Below are 19,199 nucleotides of genomic sequence, written 5' to 3'. Positions count from 1 at the left end.
GGTGGTGGAGGCAGGCACGCTGACATCGTTTAAGACTTACCTGGATAGTCACATGAGCAGCCTGGGAATGGAGGGATACAAACGATTGGTCTAGTTGGACCAAGGAGCGGCACAGGCTTGGAGGGCCGAAGGGCCTGTTTCCTGTGCTGTACTGTTCTTTGTTCTTTATAAGCGGATCAAAGTATTGAGTGTAGAATGGGAATGTGGAAGTCAACACAAACATCAGCCATGATCTAAATAAATGGTGAAGCAGTTCTAAGGGCTTAATGGCCTATTTCTGCTCCTATGTTGTATGCTGGTCACAAATTCCTGAAAATTGTGATCCAAGGTTTGAAGATTTGCTTTCCTTTCGTTACAGAGGAAATGTCAAGGCAACTAGAATTAAGGTTACCAGATAGGAAAAGAAAAACATAGAAATAAACCTTCAAAAACAAAGAAAATTACAGCACAAAATTACAGGCCCTCCAAGCCTGCACCGACCCCGCTGCCCGACTTAACTAAAACCCCCTACGCTTCCGGGGACCATATCCCTCTATTCCCGTCTCATTCATGTACTTGTCAAGACACCCCTACTGTATGCGCTTCCACTACCGTATCCGCTTCCACTACCTCCCCCAGCAATGAGTTCCAGGCACCCACCACTCTCTGTAAAAAAATCTGCCTCGTACATCTCTTTTAAACCTTGCCCCTTAAACCTGTGCCCCCTAGTAATTGACTCTTCCACCCTGGGAAAAAGCTTGACTATCCACTCTGTCCATGCCTCTCATAATCTTGTAGACTTCTATCAGGTCTCCCCTAAACCTCCGTCGTTCCAGTGAGAACAAACCAGGTTTCTCCAACCTCTCAAAGAACAATACAGCACAGGAACAGGCCCTTCGGCCCTCCAAGCCTGTGCCACTCATGTGTCCAACTACACCATTCTTTTGTATCCCTTTATTCCCAGTCTGTTCATGTGGCTATCTAGATAAGTCTTAAACGATCCCAGCACGTCCTTCTCAATCTCCTTACTTGGCAGTGCATTCCAGGCCCCCACCACCCTCTGTGTAAAATACATCCCCCTGACATCTGTGTTGAACCTTGTCCCCCTCACATTGAACCCGTGACCCCTTGTGTTCGTCACCTCCGACCTGGGAAAAAACTTCCCACTGTTCACCCTATCTATATATATAGATATATTTACCAGGCAACATCCTGGTAAATCTTTTCTGTACCCTCTCCAAAGCCTCCACATCCTTCTGGTAGTGTGGCGACCAGAATTGAACACTATATTCCAAGTGTGGCCTGTGTACCTGTACACCCAGATCAATACTCCTAAGGGTTCTGCCATTTACTGTATATTTCCTATCTGTATTAGACCTTCCAAAATGTATTACCTTACATTTGTCCAGATTAAACTCCATCTGCCATCTCTCTGCCCAAGTCTCCAACTGATCTATATCCTGTTGTATCCTCTGATGGTCCTCATCGCTATCCACCAACCTTTGTGTTGTCCGCAAACTTACTAATCAATCCAGTTACATTTTCCTCCAAATCATTTATATATATTACAAACAGCAAAGGTCCCAGCACTGATCCTTGAGGAACACCACTTATCACAGCTCTCCATTCAGAAACGCACCCTTCCACTGCTATCCTCTGTCTTCTTTGACCGAGCCAGTTTTGTATCCACCTTGCCAGCTTACCTCTGATCCCATGCGACTTCACCTTCTGCACGAGTCTGCCATGAGGGACCTTGTCAAAGGCCTTATTGAAGTCCTTGTAGACAACATCCCTCATGGAGCAAAGAATCACTTTGGACTGGTTTTTGGGGAATTGAGTGACAACATTCAAAGGCAAAGTGAAATATAACCGTTGAGTGGGATATTTTATTGTGTTAAGAGTAAAAGAGCAAAGTTCAATTTTACAGTGTAAGGGATATGTTCTCTGCAAAAAACAGTGTTTAATCATTGTTGCTTTCAATTTGTTTGTTGGAGTAAAAGTCATGAAGTTGAAGTTTTGTTGTGTGATTTTTTTTTAGTGGCATGTTTGAATTTCTTTTTAGAATTTACTAGTCTTTACAGAGATCCAAATAGTTGTTTTAGAGCCACAAGTTTTGACTTCCCATTTGACCCCTACATTTTGGTACAGTGGAATTTCACACACTCTCACTCACACATATATACACACATACACCAAAGAAATGCTGCTGCTCAGGTCCATTTTGGTAACCTCTTTAAGCAGATTCTTTCCATGGGAAGGTGATACTTTGTCTGCTGAAGACCTAATGTTCTTTGAGATTTCCTGGGAAGTCACCAACAAAGTTGGAGGTATCTACACTGTAATCCAGACAAAAGTGAAATTTTGGCTCCTTTCTGTCTCTCCATTGCTCATGTCAATTATAGTCTGGCGACGAAGCTGAGGGCTGAAGCTGAGAATAATGGGGCCTGCGCCGCAGTTGGGAAACTGCCATAGATGTCACACTAATAGGGAGACAGGAAGGTGCTGGAGGACTGACTGGGAAATGGGCCTCCAACCAATTGTTATATCGGTCCCTCAGAGCTAAAGAGAAACCCATCTCTTTAAAGAGGTGTAATGGAATCTGTCCCTTTTAAGCTGCGCAAAAGCAGGAAACTGAGATTGACAGGAGTCCATTCAGCCCATTGTGCCCATGCTATCTCTTTGAAAGGACTCACTGATACATCCAACTGCTCTGTTCTTTCACCGCAGCCCTGCAAATTCTTCCCTTTCAAGTCTTTGCCTTTTGGAAAGATACAATTGAATCTGCTTTCAGGCAGATCAGAATAATTCACTGCGTCAAAAAAAAATCTCATCTCCCCCTCTTGCTCCTTTGCCAATTACCTTAGAGGGACTCACTTTCTGTTATAGAGCCTGCCAACCCGTCTCACCCAGTCCAGGATCAGATAAATAGCAGCAATAACAACAAAATCCAACTCCAGTAATCACTTGTGAACTTGCTGGTGTCAGCAGATGGGAAAACTGACTGAATCCCTTCCCACACATGGTGCAGGTGAATGACCTCTCCTCGCTGTGAACTCGCTGGTGTGCCAACAGTTGGGATGAAGTACCGAATCCCTTCTCACACTGAGAGCAAGTGAATGGCTTCTCCTTGCTGTGAACTCGCTGATGTTCCTGCAGAGTGGATGACCTTCTGAACCTCTTTGTGCAGTGAGAGCAGCTAAATGGTCTCTCCTCAGTGTGAATGCGCTGGTGGACCATCAGATCCTGAGACCTTTTGAAATCCCTCCCACAGTCAGAACATTTAAAGGGTTTCTCATCAGTGTGAGTGAGATTGTGTCTGAGCAGACTGGATAACTGAGTGAATCCATTCCCACACACAGAGCAGCTGAACAGTCTCTCTCCGGTGTGAACTCGCTGGTGTCTCTGCAGATGGGGTAACTGAGTGAATCCTTTCCCACACACGGGACAGGCGAATGGCCTCTCCCCAGTGTGTACTCGCTGGTGTGTCTGCAAATGGGTTAACTGAGTGAATCCCTTCCCACACACAGAGCAAGTGAATGGCCTCTCACCCGTGTGAATTCGCTGGTGTGTCATCAGGTTGGATGCATCATTGAATCCCTTCCCACACACAATACAGGTGAATGGCCTCTCTCCAGTGTGACTGCGCCAATGAATTTCCAGCCGAGATGGGTGCCTGAATCCCTTGCCACAGTTCCCACATTTCCATGGTTTCTCCATAGTGCTGGTATCCTTGTGACTCTCCAGGTTTGATGATCAGTTGAAGCCTCACCCACACACAGAGCACATGTATGGTGTCTCCCCACTGTGAATGCTGCGATGTATTTTCAGGCTGTGTAACTGGTTAAAGGTCTTTTCATAGTCAGTGCACTGGAACACTCTCACTCGGGTGTGTGTATGTCTTGGTGCTTTTCCAGTCACACGATGTTTAAAGTCTTCTAAAGCAGACAGAGCAGAGAAACATTTTTTCTTCTAGATGCAAAGGCCGATGATATTCAGATCCCAATAAATTGAGTGACTCTGTCAGATTTTGCTGTGAGATTTGTCTGTGAATCCTCCAACTTCGGATATCCTGCAAAAGGAGTTTACAAAAATCATCACAGAAATTCAGAATAGACAATTCTAATTTCTATGGAACATTCATTCCTCTCTCATTCCCCAAAAGCTGTGAACACACACTCTCCCTCCATCTGCTGTATCTAGTATTCACCCTCTCAATTCTCTTTACGACTACAAATATATAATATAGCTAAAGAGTTGTATCACAACACTAGAAATAGTGGTAAAAAAAGAACTCAAACGAGGAATTAGAAGAGCAAAAATGGGTCATGAAATGTCCTTGGCAGACAGGATTAAGGAGAATCCCAAGGCATTTTATTCATACGTTAGGAACAAAAGGATTGTCAGGGAAAAAATCGGACCTCTCAGGGACAAAAGTGGAGAATTATGCTTAGAGCCCAAAGAAGTAGGGGAGATCCTAAATGAATACTTTGTGTCAGTATTCACAAAGGAGAGGGATGTGTTGACTGGGAGTGTTTCGGAGGGGAGTCCATGACAAGGGAGGAAGTGTTAGGTTTTTTAGGGAATATAAAGACTGACAAATCCCCAGGGCCTGATGGAATCTATCCAAGGCTGCTCAGGGAGACGAGAGATGAAATCGCTGGGCTTCTGACGCAAATCTTTGTCTCGTCACTGGACACAGGTGAGGTCCCAGAGGATTGGAAGATAGCTAATGTGGTCCCGTTATTTAAGAAGGGTAGGAAGGATAACCCGGGAAATTATAGGCCGGTGAGCTTGACGTCCGTGGTCAGGAAGTTGTTGGAGAGGATTCTTAGAGATAGGATGTATGCGCATTTAGAAAGGAATAAACTCATTAACGATAGTCAGCATGGTTTTGTGAGAGGGAGGTCATGCCTCACTAACCTGGTGGGGTTTTTTGAAGAAATGACTAGAATGGTTGACGAGGGAAGCGCCGTGGATGTCGTCTATATGGACTTTAGTAAAGGGTTTGACAAAGTCCCTCATGGTAGGTTGGTGCAAAAGGTTGGATCTCATGGGATAAAGGGGGAGGTGGCTAGATGGGTGGAGAGCTGGCTTGGTCACAGAAGCCAGAGGGTGGTAGTGGAAGGGTCTTTTTCCGGCTGGACGCCTGTGACTAGTGGTGTTCCGCAGGGTTCTGTATTGGGACCTCTGCTGTTTGTGATTTATATAAACGACCTGGAAGAAGGTGTAACTGGGGTGATCAGTAAGTTTGCGGACGACACGAAAATGGCTGGACTTGCAGATAGTGAGGAACATTGTCAGAGGCTACAGAAGGATATAGATAGGCTGGAAATTTGGGCAAAGAAATGGCAGATGCAGTTCAATCCTGATGAATGCGAAGTGATGCCTTTTGGTAGAACTAACGTAGGGGGGAGCTATACGATAAATGGCAGAACAATAAAGGGTGTAGATACGCAGAGGGACCTGGGTGTGCAAGTCCACAGATCCTTGAAGGTGACGTCTCAGGTGGAGAAGGTAGTGAAGAAGGCATATGGCATACTTGCCTTTATTGGACGAGGCATAGAGTATAAAAGTTGGGGTCTGATGTTGCAGTTGTATAGAATGTTGGTTCGGCCGCATTTGGAATACTGCGCCCAGTTCTGGTCGCCACACTACCAGAAGGACGTGGAGGCTTTAGAGAGAGTGCAGAGGAGGTTTACCAGGATGTTGCCTGGTATGGAAGGGCTTAGTTATGAGGAGAGATTGGATAAACTGGGGTTGTTCTCACTGGAAAGACGGAGTATAAGGGGTGACCTAATGGAGGTGTATAAAATTATGAAAGGCACAGATAGGGTGAACGGTGGGAAGCTTTTTCCCAGGTTGGTGGTTACGTTCACAAGGGGCCATAGGTTCAAGGTGAGGGGGCGGAGGTTTAACACAGATATCAGAAGGACGTATTTTACACAGAAGGTGGTGGAGGCCTGGAATGCGCTGCCAGGCAAGGTGGTGGAGGCGGACATACTGGGAACGTTTAAGACTTATCTAGATAGCCACATGAATGGAGTAGGTTTGGAGGGATACAAAAGAATGGTCTAGTTTGGACCAGGGAGCAGTGCGGGCTTGGAGGGCCGAAGGGCCTGTTCCTGTGCTGTATTGTTCTTTGTTCTAAATGTATTTTGCTACAGAACCATAAATCTGTACCATATAACAACACTAGACATATTAGTTTATTTTGTAAGTGTCACAAGTAGTTTTGCAATTGCAATGAAGTTACTGTGAAAATCCCCACATTCCGGTGACTGTTCGGGTACAATGAGAGAAAATTTAGAATGGCAATGCACCTAACCAGCACATTTTTCAGACTGTGGGAGGAAACTGACATGGGGAGAACGCGCAGACTCTACACAGACAGTGTCCCAAACCAAGAATCGAACCTGGGTTTCTGTGCTGCGAGGCAGCAATGCTAACTACTGTGCCCTGTGCTGCCCAGTATTTCTGTGCTATATTAATTTACTGTCCCCTTAAATATTAGCCATCTCCTGGACAAACCAGCCTTTTAATTGTGAACATTAGGAAAGCGACCATCGTTTTAGCCAGACAAATGAAGTCAATGTATTTAAGAAAGAGAAAGAGGGAGACCTGAGCAAACCTTTCCAGAGTCTGCACCCTCGCTGGATTCACTTCCTTTCCCTTAATTTGCTGCAAGTCCCCAGTTCTCCCCAGAATGAGAAAAGAAATGGAAAGGGGGAGAAAAGGAAGGGTTTTACTCACAGATGTTGGAGACAGGAGGAAGTTTGAGTCTGTCTGAAGCTTAATCTTCGTTCACACAAAGCCCGCACACTGATTGGCTGGAGGACCAGAGTGTTTCCGGTCCTCCAACACTTCTTATTGGCCAATATACCATTATAAAGGTCAGCAGGCGGGTTCTCCTCTGCACATGCTCAGCTGCCCCTCGCACCGGGACATGCGCAATCCTCTGCTGGGGGTTGGGGCACACAATAGTTTCCTGTGTCAGCCTTGGCTGGAGGAGGGGTAATAATGGGTGGGAGTAGAGGCCGCTTATGTGCGTGGCGGGGTGCCCACCCCTTGACTTTGTTGACTAATGGGAAGAGTTTTCGGTAAAATGATTAGAGAATAAAACAATGTTTCAAGTCTGGATGACTGTTGACGATGGGTCGTGCAGCATCGAAACATTGACTCTATTCTGTCTCCATTGATGCTATCTGATCTGCTGAGATTTTCCAGCATTATTTGTTGTTGTTTTAGATTCCAGTGTCTGCAACATTTTGCATTTACATGTATTTATATATGCATATGTACACTGTTAAAAAATTGGACGTTTGACTACATCCCTATAGCTATTCAGCCATTAAAGATACAGTCATGGAATATTAAACTATCCTGGCAGGGCCTCTCGTATCAGCACACAGACAGCTGCTTTGTGAGACTGCTAGCAGTACAGACAAGCTAGAGGTATGAGTGTCCTGAGAACAGATTCATTGTGAAGGGGCAGGGATGGTTGATAAGATGTAGGAATTCTATGATTCTAATGAATATTCTTTCCTCTCTCATTCCCCAAAAGCTGTAAATCTCCATCTTACACACCCTCCGTCCATTCTCACTCTGCTGTATCTATTCACCCTCGTAATTTTCCTGAAGTTGCTAATTCAGACTGATTGACAGATCCATGCTTACTTCTTCCTGTCCTGTACAGAGTGAGCTGAAAATCTCCACGCGGGCTGCCAGACAGATACTGTTTGTATTACTAAATAATAAATTAATTACTAAGTAATAAATTTTAAACATCACTATGACTGGAAAAGTACCAAGACATGCACATACGCATACACATACAGTTTAAAAAGCAGGAACACAGAGCGGTGACAGTTTAAAGTGCAGGAACACAGAGCGGTGACAGTTTAAAGTGCAGGAACACAGAGCGGTGACAGATTAAAAAGCAGGAACACAGAGCGGTGATAGTATAAAAAGCAGGAACACAGAGAGGTGACAGTTTAAAGAGCAGGAACACAGAGCGGTGACAGTTTAAAAAGCAGGAATACAGAGCGGTGACAGTTTAAAAAGCAGGAACACAGAGCGGTGACAGTTTAAAAAGCAGGAATACAGAGCGGTGACAGTTTAAAAAGCAGGAATACAGAGCGGTGACAGTTTAAAAAGCAGGAACACAGAGCGGTGACAGTTTAAAAAGCAGGAATACAGAGCGGTGACAGTTTAAAAGCAGGAATTGTGGTGAACCATCGTTGGTTCCCACTGGATAGTACTGAGCCAGGGCTGGCCAGCACTACAGGAATGTATATAGGTTGCTGTGGGATTGTACTAATGTTGTTGTTGGGCTAGGGTGGGATTGATACACCTGTGGTTGTTAGTGTTGTGGCACATCCCAGTCGGGCTCCGCCTCCTGGGAGAGGTATAAGACCCCCTGCTCGGGCGGGACCCCTTCAGTCTGGGATAGTGGGTTAAAGTTCTGATAGTTGCATTGTTAATTAATAAAAGCCTTCTTTTACTGAAGTTTTGAGCCTCGTGTCCAATTGATGCGCATCAATTTTATTAACTAAAATTAAACTCTCGACGGAAGAAAAAAAAGAAAGGAGAGTATGGAGCAAATCCTCAAGCCAGAACGTCTGACGCTAGATCCACGTGCGGTGGGCGCTTCTAACACCTTCGACCACTGGCTGAAGTGTTTTGAAGATTACCTAGCAGCCTCCGCAGCGGTCACCACAGATGATGACAGACTCCGGTCCTCCATGCGAGGGTAAGCGACACAGTCTACCTCACGATCCGTGCGGACACCACTTACCCTAGGGCCCTCGAGCTTCTAAAGAAGCGCTATACGAAACCTCCTAACGAGATCCACGCTCGTTACCTCCTCGCTACACGACGTCGGCAGTCGGGCGAAACCATGGAGGATTACGCCAATGAACTTTTACAGCTAGCCAGGGGCTGTGACTGCAAAGCTGTGTTGGCTGAGCAGAGCCCGAGATGCGTTTGTGGCCGGGGTCGGGTCTTCATACATCCGTCTCAAGCTGCTAGAAAAGGGTAATCTCAACCTGACCCAAGCCATGGAATTAGCTGAAATGCTCGAGTCGGCTTCGAAGAGCTTAGTCCAGTATGCGGAGGACCACGTGGAGACAACGTGGCAGGAGCAGTCACAAATCCCTCCTTGCCCCTCGGGCTTGAAGTGCAGTGTTATGGCGTGCTCCCATGTGGGCCAGATGACGGTTGCAGCCCCATGCGGCCCGCGGTGCTACTTCTGCGGAGGAGCCAAACATACCCGACAAAAGTGTCCCGCTAAAGCGGTAGTCTGTACCGCATGCGGTAAAAAGGGGCATTATGCGAAGGTGTGCAGATCGAAGCCCAGGAACGGCAGTGCGGCCTGTGACCCTTCGGAACGGGGATCATCACCATCGTCGTCGAAGTCCTCGCGGGGTTCGTCCACGTGCGAGTCCAGGACGATGCCATTGCGGTCGACGGTGTCGGAGGAGGATGACCACCAGGGGTCGCTATGTTTGGCGCCCTCACCCATGTGCGATTCATGGGGGCGGCCATTTTGGTCGACGATGACCATGAGCGACCAGCAGGGGTCCTCAGCATCGACCTCAGCTGCCCGCAGTGACGTTCACGGACCAACGGTGGCGTCGATCACCCTGAACCAGGCTAAGCACCACAGGCTTGACTGTTCAATGATGGATATAGAGGTAAATGGTCGTGCAATTTATTGTCTGTTTGACAGCGGGAGCACTGAGAGCTTTATCCACCCTGACACTGTGAAGAGGTGTGGACTCCAGATTCAACCTGCCAAACAGACAATCTCTATGGCATCAAGGTCCCAGTCTGTCGCTGTGCTAGGACGTTGTGTGGTAACTTTGAAAGTACAACGCACAATTTACGAGCGTTTCAGGGTCCTTGTGTTGCCGTATCTTTGCGCACCAATTCTCCTCGGACTAAACTTTATGGTCCACATGAAGAGTGTGATCCTACAGTACGGTGGGCCACTCCCTTCGCTGACAGTGGGAGAACAGCTGCAGTCTCCAAATTGTCCAAAGCGCCCCGCCTGCAATCTTTCTATGTTAAAGATCACCACACCCTCTTTATTTCAGAATCTGGTACCAGGCTGCAAGCCCATCGCTACTAAAAGTAGGCGTTACAGCACTGAGGATCGGATCTTCATCAGATCTGAGGTTCAGCGACTCCTCAAAGAAGGGATCATACAGCCCAGTGTTAGTCCGTGGAGAGCACAGGTTGTGATGGTCAAGAGCGAGAACAAACCCCGGATGGTCATTGATTACAGTCAGATCATTAACCGATATACGCAGCTGGATGCGTATCCTCTCCCGCGCATATCTGATATGGTCAATCAGATTGCGCAGTACTGGGTGTTCTCCACCATAGACCTCAAGTCCGCCTACCACCAACTCCCCATTCGCCCAGAGGACCGACAATACACGGCCTTTGAGGCGGATGGTCGTCTGTATCATTTCCTTAGGGTTCCATTTGGTGTCACCAATGGGGTCTCGGTCTTCCAGCGTGCTATGGACCGAATGGTGGACCAGAACGGGCTGCGGGCTACCTTCCCGTACCTGGATAATGTCACCATCTGCGGCCATGATCAACAGGACCATGACACAAATCTCCAGAACTTCTTATGCACTGCATCTCGCCTGCATTTGACCTACTACAGGGAGAAGTGTGTATTCCGTACGCGCCGGTTAGCCATCCTGGGATACGTGGTGGAAAACGGGGTCATTGGCCCTGATTCAGACCGTATGCGCCTCCTTGCTGAACTTCCCTTGCCCGCTAGCGCAAAAGCACTGAGAAGATGCCTAGGCTTCTTTTCCTATTATGCGCAGTGGGTCCCCAACTACGCGGACAAAGCCCGTCCGCTTATTAAGTCCACGACTTTTCCACTCACGCCAGAGGCCCAATTGGCCTTCAAGGAATTGAAACACGACATCGCGAAAGCCACGATGCATGCGGTAGACGAATCCATCGCTTTTCAGGTGGAAAGCGATGCATCTGATTTCGCCCTGGCCGCCACACTTAACCAGGCGTTTTTTTCCCGCACCCTCCAAGGGCCCGAAATTCGGCATTCATTGAAATCATAGAAACCCTACAGTACAGAAAGAGGCCATTCGGCCCATCGAGTCTGCACCGACCACAAACCCACCCAGGCCCTACCCCCATATCCCTACATATTTACCCACTAATCCCTCTCACCTACGCATCTCAGGACACTAAGGGCAATTTTTAGCATGGTCAATCAACCTAACCTGCACATCTTTGGACTGTGGGAGGAAACCGGAGCACCCGGAGAAAACCGACACAGACACGAGGAGAATGTGCAAACTCCACACAGACAGTGACCCAAGCTGGGTATCGAACCCAGGCTTCTGGAGCTGTGAAGCAGCGATGCTAACCACTGTGCTACCATGCCGCCCAGTGGTGGAAAAGGAGGCCCAGGCCATTGTGGAGGCCGTCAGGCACTGGCGCCATTACTTGGCTGGAAAGCGGTTCACCCTGATCACGGACCAGCGGTCCGTGGCGTTCATGTTCAACAACACGCAGAGGGGCAAGATCAAGAATGACAAGATCTTGCGGTGGAGAATTGAACTCTGCACCTATAACTACGATATCATGTATCGTCCAGGGAAACTCAATGAGCCCTCGGATGCCCTCTCACGCGGAACATGCGCTAGTACTCAGAAGGATCGCTTGAACGCCCTCCATAATGATCTGTGCCATCCTGGGGTCACTCGGCTCTACCACTTTGTCAAAGCCCGCGACCTGCCTTACTCGGTGGAGGACGTCAGGTCGGTAACAAGGAGCTGTCGGATTTGCGCGGAATGCAAACCGCACTTTTACCGACCTGACCGGGCACATTTGGTCAAGGCCACTCACCCCTTCGAGAGGCTGAGTGTTGATTTTAAGGGCATCCTTCCCTCAACAGATCGGAACGTGTACTTTCTGAACATAATAGATGAGTACTCCCGGTTCCCGTTTGTTGTCCCCTGCGCGGTCACATCGGCTCCCACGGTGATCAAGGCATTCCGTGATCTTTTTACCCTGTTCGGGTACCCCAGCTATATCCATAGCGACAGGGGCTCGTCGTTCATGAGCAATGACTTGAGGCAATTCCTGCTCTCATACGGGATTGCCTCTAGTAGGACCACGAGTTACAACCCTAGGGGTAATGGACAGGTGGAGTGAGAGAATGCTACAGTCTGGAAGGCTATCCTATTGGCGTTGAAGTCCAAAGGCCTTCCAGTCTCCCGTTGGCAGGAGGTCCTCCCAAATGCGCTTCACTCTATTCGCTCCCTCCTGTGTACGGCAACCAATGCTACTCCCCACGAGAGGATGTTCTCATTCCCTCGGAAGTCTTCCTCGGGGATATCTTTACCAGCCTGGTTGACGTACCCAGGACCCGTCCTCCTGCGGCGACATGTAAGGGCCCACAAGTCCGACCCCTTGGTCGATCAGGTCCACCTCCTCTACGCCAACCCTCAGTATGCCTATGTGGCATATCCTGACGGGCGAAAGGACACAGTCTCGATCCGAGACCTGGCGCCCGCAGGGGACGTAGCAACTCCTGTCGCTCCCATACCCCCCGTGACGAATCCCTTATCCTTATTTCTCCCCCGGACGTGGCGCAGACAGCATTGGGACCAGTGCTTAACAGTTTTACTCCAATCCACAGCTTGCCTGAGCCCCGAAGATGGTCGCCACCGCAGAATGTGTCAGGATCCCCTGCACTACCGTCTCATCAGGGTCAACCGGCCTGTGAGTCCGTGGGAGAACAGCTGGACGCCGTTTTGGGGAGAATGATACCGCAAGTGCCTACTCCGGTGTCACTGCCGGTATTGAGGAGGTCACAACGACGGTGTGGTCCTCCAGACTGTCTGAACTTATAATCTGTTGACATTTTAGTCTGTTTTCGTACCCCGCCGGCCTTTGTTCTCAAATGAGGGGTGAATGTGGTGAACCATCGTTGGTTCCCACTGGATAGTACTGGGCCAGGGCTGGCCAGCACTACAGGAATGTATATAGGTTACTGTGGGATTGTACTAATGTTGTTGTTGGGCTAGGGTGGGATTGATACACCTGTGGTTGTTACTGTTGTGGCACATCCCAGTCGGGCTCCGACTCCTGGGAGAGGTATAAGACCCCCCTGCTCGGGCGGGATGTCGTCAGTCTGGGATAGTGTGTTCAAGTTCTGATAGCTCCATTGTTAGTTAATAAGAGCCTTCTTTTACCGAAGCTTTGAGCCTCGTGTCCAATTGATGCACATCAGGAACACAGAGCGGCGACAGTTTAAAATGTAGGAACACAGAGCGGTGACAGTTTAAAAAGCAGGAACACAGAGCGGTGACAGTTTTAAAAGCAGGAACACAGAGCGGTGACAGTTTAAAAAGCAGGAACACAGAGCGGCGACAGTTTAAAAAGCAGGAACACAGAGCGGCGACAGTTTAAAGAGCAGGAAAACAGAGAGGTGACAGTTTAAAGAGAAGGAAAACAGAGAGGTGACAGTTTAAAAAGCAGGAAAACAGAGCGGTGACAGTTTAAAGAGAAGGAAAACAGAGAGGTGACAGTTTTAAAAAGCAGGATCACAGAGCGGTGACAGTTTAAAAAGCAGGAACACAGAGCGGTGACAGTTTAAAAAGCAGGAACACAGCGTGGTGACAGATTAAAGAGCAGGAACACAGAGTGGTGACAGTTTAAAAAGCAGGAACACAGAGTGGTGACAGTTTTAAAAAGCAGGATCACAGAGCGGTGACAGTTTAAAAAGCAGGAACACAGAGCGGTGACAGTTTAAAAAGCAGGAACACAGAGCGGTGACAGTTTAAAAAGCAGGAACACAGAGCGGTGACGGTTTAAAAAGCAGGAACACAGAGCGGTGACAGTTTAAAAAGCAGGATCACAGAGCGGTGACAGATTAAAGAGCAGGAACACAGAGCGGTGACAGTTTAAAAAAGCAGGAACACAGAGCGGTGACAGTTTAAAAAGCAGGAACACAGAGCGGTGACGGTTTAAAAAGCAGGAACACAGAGCGGTGACGGTTTAAAAAGCAGGAACACAGAGCGGCGTCAGTTTAAAAAGCAGGAACACAGAGCGGTGACAATTTAAAAAGCAGGAACACAGAGCGGTGACAATTTAAAAAGCAGGAACACAGAGCGGTGACAGTTTAAAAGCAGGAACACAGAGCGGTGACAGTTTAAAAAGCAGGAACACAGCGTGGTGACAGATTAAAGAGCAGGAACACAGAGCGGTGACAGTTTAAAAAGCAGGAACACAGAGCGGCAACAGTTTAAAAAGCAGGAACACAGAGCGGTGACAATTTAAAAAGCAGGAACACAGTCCGGTGACAATTTAAAAAGCAGGAACACAGAGCGGTGACAGTTTAAAAAGCAAGAACGCAGAGCGGTGATAGTTTAAAAAGCAGAAACACAGCGCGGTGACAGTTTACAGAGCGGGAACACAGAGCGGTGACAGATTAAAAAGCAGGAACACAGAGCGGTGACAGTTTAAAGAGAAGAAAAACAGAGAGGTGACAGTTTAAAAAGCAGGAACACAGAGCGGTGAGAGTTTAAAAAGCAGGAACACAGCGCGGTGATAGTTTAAAGAGCGGGAACACAGCGGTGAGAGTTTTAAAAGCAGGAACACAGAGTGGTGACTGTTTAAAAAGCAGGAACACAGAGCGGTGAGAGTTTAAAAAGCAGGAACACAGAGCGGAGACAATTTAAAGAGCAGGAAAACAGAGAGGTGACAGTTTAAAAAGCAGGAACACAAAGCGGTGAGAGTTTTAAAAGCAGGAACACAGAGCGGTGAGAGTTTAAAGAGCAGGAACACAGAACGGCAACAGTTTAAAAAGCAGGAACACAGATCGGTGACAGTTTAAAAAGCAGGAACACAGAGCGGCAACAGTTTAAAAAGCAGGAACACAGATCGGTGACAGTTTAAAAAGCAGGAACACAGAGCGGTGACAATTTATAAAGCAGGAACGCAGAGCGGCGAAAGTTTAAAAAGCAGGAACACAGAGCGGCAACAGTTTAAAAAGCAGGAACACAGATCGGTGACAGTTTAAAAAGCAGGAACACAGAGCGGTGACAGTTTAAAAAGCAGGAACACAGAGCGGTGACAGTTTAAAAAGCAAGAACGCAGAGCGGTGATAGTTTAAAAAGCAGGAACACAGCGCGGTGACAGTTTGAAAAGCAAGAACGCAGAGCGGTGATAGTTTAAAAAGCAGAAACACAGCGCGGTGACAGTTTAAAAAGCAAGAACGCAGAGCGGTGATAGTTTAAAAAGCAGAAACACAGAACGTTTACAGATTTAAAAAGCAGGAACACAGAGCGGTGACAGTTTAAAAAGCAGGAACACAGAGCGTTAAAAGTATAAAAAGCAGGAACACAGAGCAGTAACAGTTTTAAAAGCCGGAACACAGAGTGCTGACAGTTTAAAAAGCAGGAACACAGAACGGTGACAGTATAAAAAGCAGAAACACAGAGCGATGACAGTTTGAAAAGCAGGAACACAGAGCGGTGACAGTTTCAAAAGCAGGAAGAGAGAGCGGTGTCAGTTAAAAAGCAGGAAAGCAGAGCGGTGACAGTTTAAAATGCAGGAACACTGAGCGGTGACAGTTTAAAAAGCAGGAACACAGAGCGGTGACAGTTTAAAAAGCAGGAACACAGAGCGGTGACAGTATAAAAAGCTGGAACACAGAGCGATGACAGTTTTAAAAGCAGGAACACAGAGCGGTGACAGTTTCAAAAGCAGGAAGAGAGAGCGGTGTCAGTTAAAAAGCAGGAAAGCAGAGCGGTGACAGTTTAAAATGCAGGAACACAGAGCGGTGACAGTTTAAAAAGCAGGAACACAGAGCGGTGACAGTTTACAGAACGGGAACACAGAGCGGTGACAGTTTACAGAACGGGAACACAGAGCGGTGACAGTTTAAAAAGCAGGAAAACAGGACGGAGTCAGTTTAAAAAGTAGGAACACAGAGCGGTCACAGTTTAAAGAGCAGAAATTCAGAGCGGTGATGGTATTAAAAGCAGGAACACAAAGCGGTGACATTTCAAAAAGCAGCAACACTGAGCGGTGACAGTTTAAAAAGCAGGAACGCAGAGCGGTGACAGTTTAAAAAGCAGGAACACAAAGCGGTGACAGTTTAAAGTGCAGGAAGACAGAGCTGCGACAGTTTAAAAAGCAGGAACACAGAGTGGCGACAGTTTAAAAAGCAGGAAAACAGGACGGAGTCAGTTTAAAAAGTAGGAACACAGAGCGGTCACAGTTTAAAGAGCAGGAACTCAGAGCGGTGATGGTATTAAAAGCAGGAACACAGAGCGGTGACATTTCAAAAAGCAGCGACACTGAGCGGTGACAGTTTAAAAAGCAGCAACACTGAGCGGTGACAGTTTAAAAAGCAGGAAGCAAAAGCGGTGACAGTTTAAAGTGCAGGAAGACAGAGCTGCGACAGTTTAAATAGCAGGAACACAGAGCGGCAACAATTAAAAGAGCAGGAACACAGAGTTGTGACAGTTTACAGAGCGGGAACACAGAGCGGTGACAGTTTTAAGCGCAGTAACACAGAGCAATTACAGATTAAAAAGCAGGAACACAGAGCAGTAACAGTTTTAAAAGCGGGAACACAGAGTGCTGACAGTTTAAAAAGCAGGAACACAGAGCGGTGACAGTATAAAAAGCAGGAACACAGAGCGGCGACAGACTAAAAAGCAGGAACACAGAGCGGCAAAAGTATAAAAAGCAGGAACACAGCGCGGTGACAGATTAAAGAGCAGGAACACAGAGCGGTGACAGTTTTAAAAAGCAGGAACACAGAGCGGTGACAGTTTAAAAAGCAGGAACACAGAGCAGTGACAGTTTAAAAAGCAGGAACACAGAGCGGTGACAGTTTTAAAAAGCAGGAACACAGAGCGGTGACGGTTTAAAAAGCAGGAACACAGAGCGGCGTCAGTTTAAAAAGCAGGAACACAGAGCGGTGACAGTTTAAAAAGCAGGAACACAGAGCGGCGACAGTTTAAAAAGCAGGAACACAGAGCGGTGACTGTTTAAAAAGCAGGAACACAGAGCGGTGACAGTTTAAAAAGCAGGAACACAGAGCGGTGACAGTTTAAAAAGCAAGAACACAGAGCGGTGACAGTTTAAAAGCAGGAACACAGAGCGGTGACAGTTTAAAAGCAGGAACACAGAGCGGTGACAATTTAAAAAGCAGGAACACAGAGCGGTGACAGTTGTAAAAAGCAGGAACACAGAGCGGTGACAGTTTAAAAAGCAGGAACACAGAGCGGTGACAGTTTAAAAAGCAGGAACACAGAGAGGTGACAGTTTTAACAAGCAGGAAAATTGAGCTGTGACAGTTTAAAAAGCAGGAACACAGAGAGGTGACAGTTTTAAAAAGCAGGAACACAGAGTGGTGAGAGTTTAAAGTGCAGGAACACAGAGCGGTGAGAGTTTAAAAAGCAGGAACACAGAGCGGAGACAATTTAAAGAGCAGGAAAACAGAGAGGTGACAGTTTAAAAAGCAGGAACACAGAGCGGTGAGAGTTTAAAAAGCAGGAACACAGCGCGGTGATAGTTTAAAGAGCGGGAACACAGCGGTGAGAGTTTTAAAAGCAGGAACACAGAGCGGTGAGAGTTTAAAAAGCAGGAACACAGAGCGGTGACAGATTAAAAAGCAGGAACACAGCAGTGACAGTTTAAAGTGCAGGAACACAGAGCGGTGAGAGTTTAAAAAGCAGGAACACAGAGCGGAGACAATTTAAAGAGCAGGAAAACAGAGAGGTGACAGTTTAAAAAGCAGGAACACAGAGCGGTGAGAGTTTTCAAAGCAGGAACACAGAGCGGTGAGAGTTTAAAAAGCAGGAACACAGAGCGGTGACAGTTTAAAAAGTAGGAACACAGAGCGGCGACAGTTTAAAAAGTAGGAACACAGAGCGATGACAGTTAAAAAAGCAGGAAAACAGAGCGGTGACTGTTTAAAAAGCAGGAACACAGAGCGGTGACAGTTTTAAAAAGCAGGAACACAGAGCGGTGACTGTTTAAAAAGCAGGAACACAGAGCGGTGACAGTTTAAAAAGCAGGAACACAGAGCGGTGATTGTTTAAAAAGCAGGAACACAGAGCGGTGACAGTTGTAAAAAGCAGGAACACAGAGCGACGACAATTTAAAAAGCAGGAACACAGAGCGGTGACAGTTGTAAAAAGCAGGAACACAGAGCGACGACAATTTAAAAAGCAGGAACACAGAGCGGTGACAGTTTAAAAAGCAGGAACACAGCGCGGTGACAGTTGTAAAAAGCAGAAACACAGAGCGGTGACAGTTTAAAAAGCAGGAATACAGAGCGTTTACAGATTTAAAAAGCAGGAACACAGAGCGGTGACAATTTTAAAAAGCAGGAACACAGAGTGGTGAGAGTTTAAAGTGCAGGAACACAGAGCGGTGAGAGTTTAAAAAGCAGGAACACAGAGCGGAGACAATTTAAAGAGAAGAAAAACAGAGAGGTGACAGTTTAAAAAGCAGGAACACAGAGCGGTGACAGTTTAAAGAGAAGAAAAACAGAGAGGTGACAGTTTAAAAAGCAGGAACACAGAGCGGTGAGAGTTTAAAAAGCAGGAACACAGAGCGGTGATAGTTTAAAGAGCGGGAACACAGCGGTGAGAGTTTTCAAAGCAGGAACACAGAGCGGTGAATGTTTAAAAAGCAGGAACACAGCAGTGACAGTTTAAAAAGCAGGAACACAGAGCGGTGAGAGTTTAAAAAGCAGGAACACAGAGCGGTGAGAGTTTAAAAAGCAGGAACACAGAGCGGAGACAATTTAAAGAGCAGGAAAACAGAGAGGTGACAGTTTAAAAAGCAGGAACACAGAGCGGTGAGAGTTTTAAAAGCAGGAACACAGAGCGGTGAGAGTTTAAAAAGCAGGAACACAGAACGGCAACAGTTTAAAAAGCAGGAACACAGATCGGTGACAGTTTAAAAAGCAGGAACACAGAGCGGTGACAATTTATAAAGCAGGAACGCAGATCGGCGAAAGTTTAAAAAGCAGGAACACAGAGCGGCAACAGTTTAAAAAGCAGGAACACAGCGCGGTGACAGTTTAAAAAGCAGGAACACAGAGCGGTGACAGTTTAAAAAGCAGGAACACAGAGCGGTGACAGTTTAAAAAGCAGGAACACAGAGCGGTGACAGTTTAAAAAGCAAGAACGCAGAGCGGTGAT

At 47.0% G+C, this 19,199-nt stretch overlaps 1 protein-coding gene across 1 annotated transcript; it reads right to left on the bottom strand.

Moving 5' to 3' along the window:
* Nucleotides 1–1,835: 1,835 nt before the first annotated feature.
* Nucleotides 1,836–7,049, bottom strand: LOC144483432 (uncharacterized). Its single transcript, XM_078202121.1, has 2 exons — nucleotides 6,730–7,049; nucleotides 1,836–4,048 (listed from the first exon to the last, which is right to left on the bottom strand). The coding sequence occupies exon 2, from the start codon at nucleotides 3,694–3,696 to the stop codon at nucleotides 2,860–2,862; it is 837 nt and encodes a 278-aa protein (XP_078058247.1). The 5' UTR covers nucleotides 3,697–4,048; nucleotides 6,730–7,049; the 3' UTR covers nucleotides 1,836–2,859.
* Nucleotides 7,050–19,199: the final 12,150 nt, after the last annotated feature.

This window comes from Mustelus asterias, unplaced genomic scaffold (genome assembly GCF_964213995.1).
Source record: "Mustelus asterias unplaced genomic scaffold, sMusAst1.hap1.1 HAP1_SCAFFOLD_64, whole genome shotgun sequence".
Lineage (NCBI taxonomy): Eukaryota > Metazoa > Chordata > Chondrichthyes > Carcharhiniformes > Triakidae > Mustelus > Mustelus asterias.
This window is presented reverse-complemented; position numbering and strand designations above follow the sequence as displayed.

Bases quoted from the DNA above. Each gene is read 5' to 3' on its own strand.
- LOC144483432 (XM_078202121.1), bottom strand. From the start codon at position 3,696: ATGGAGAAACCATGGAAATGTGGGAACTGTGGCAAGGGATTCAGGCAC.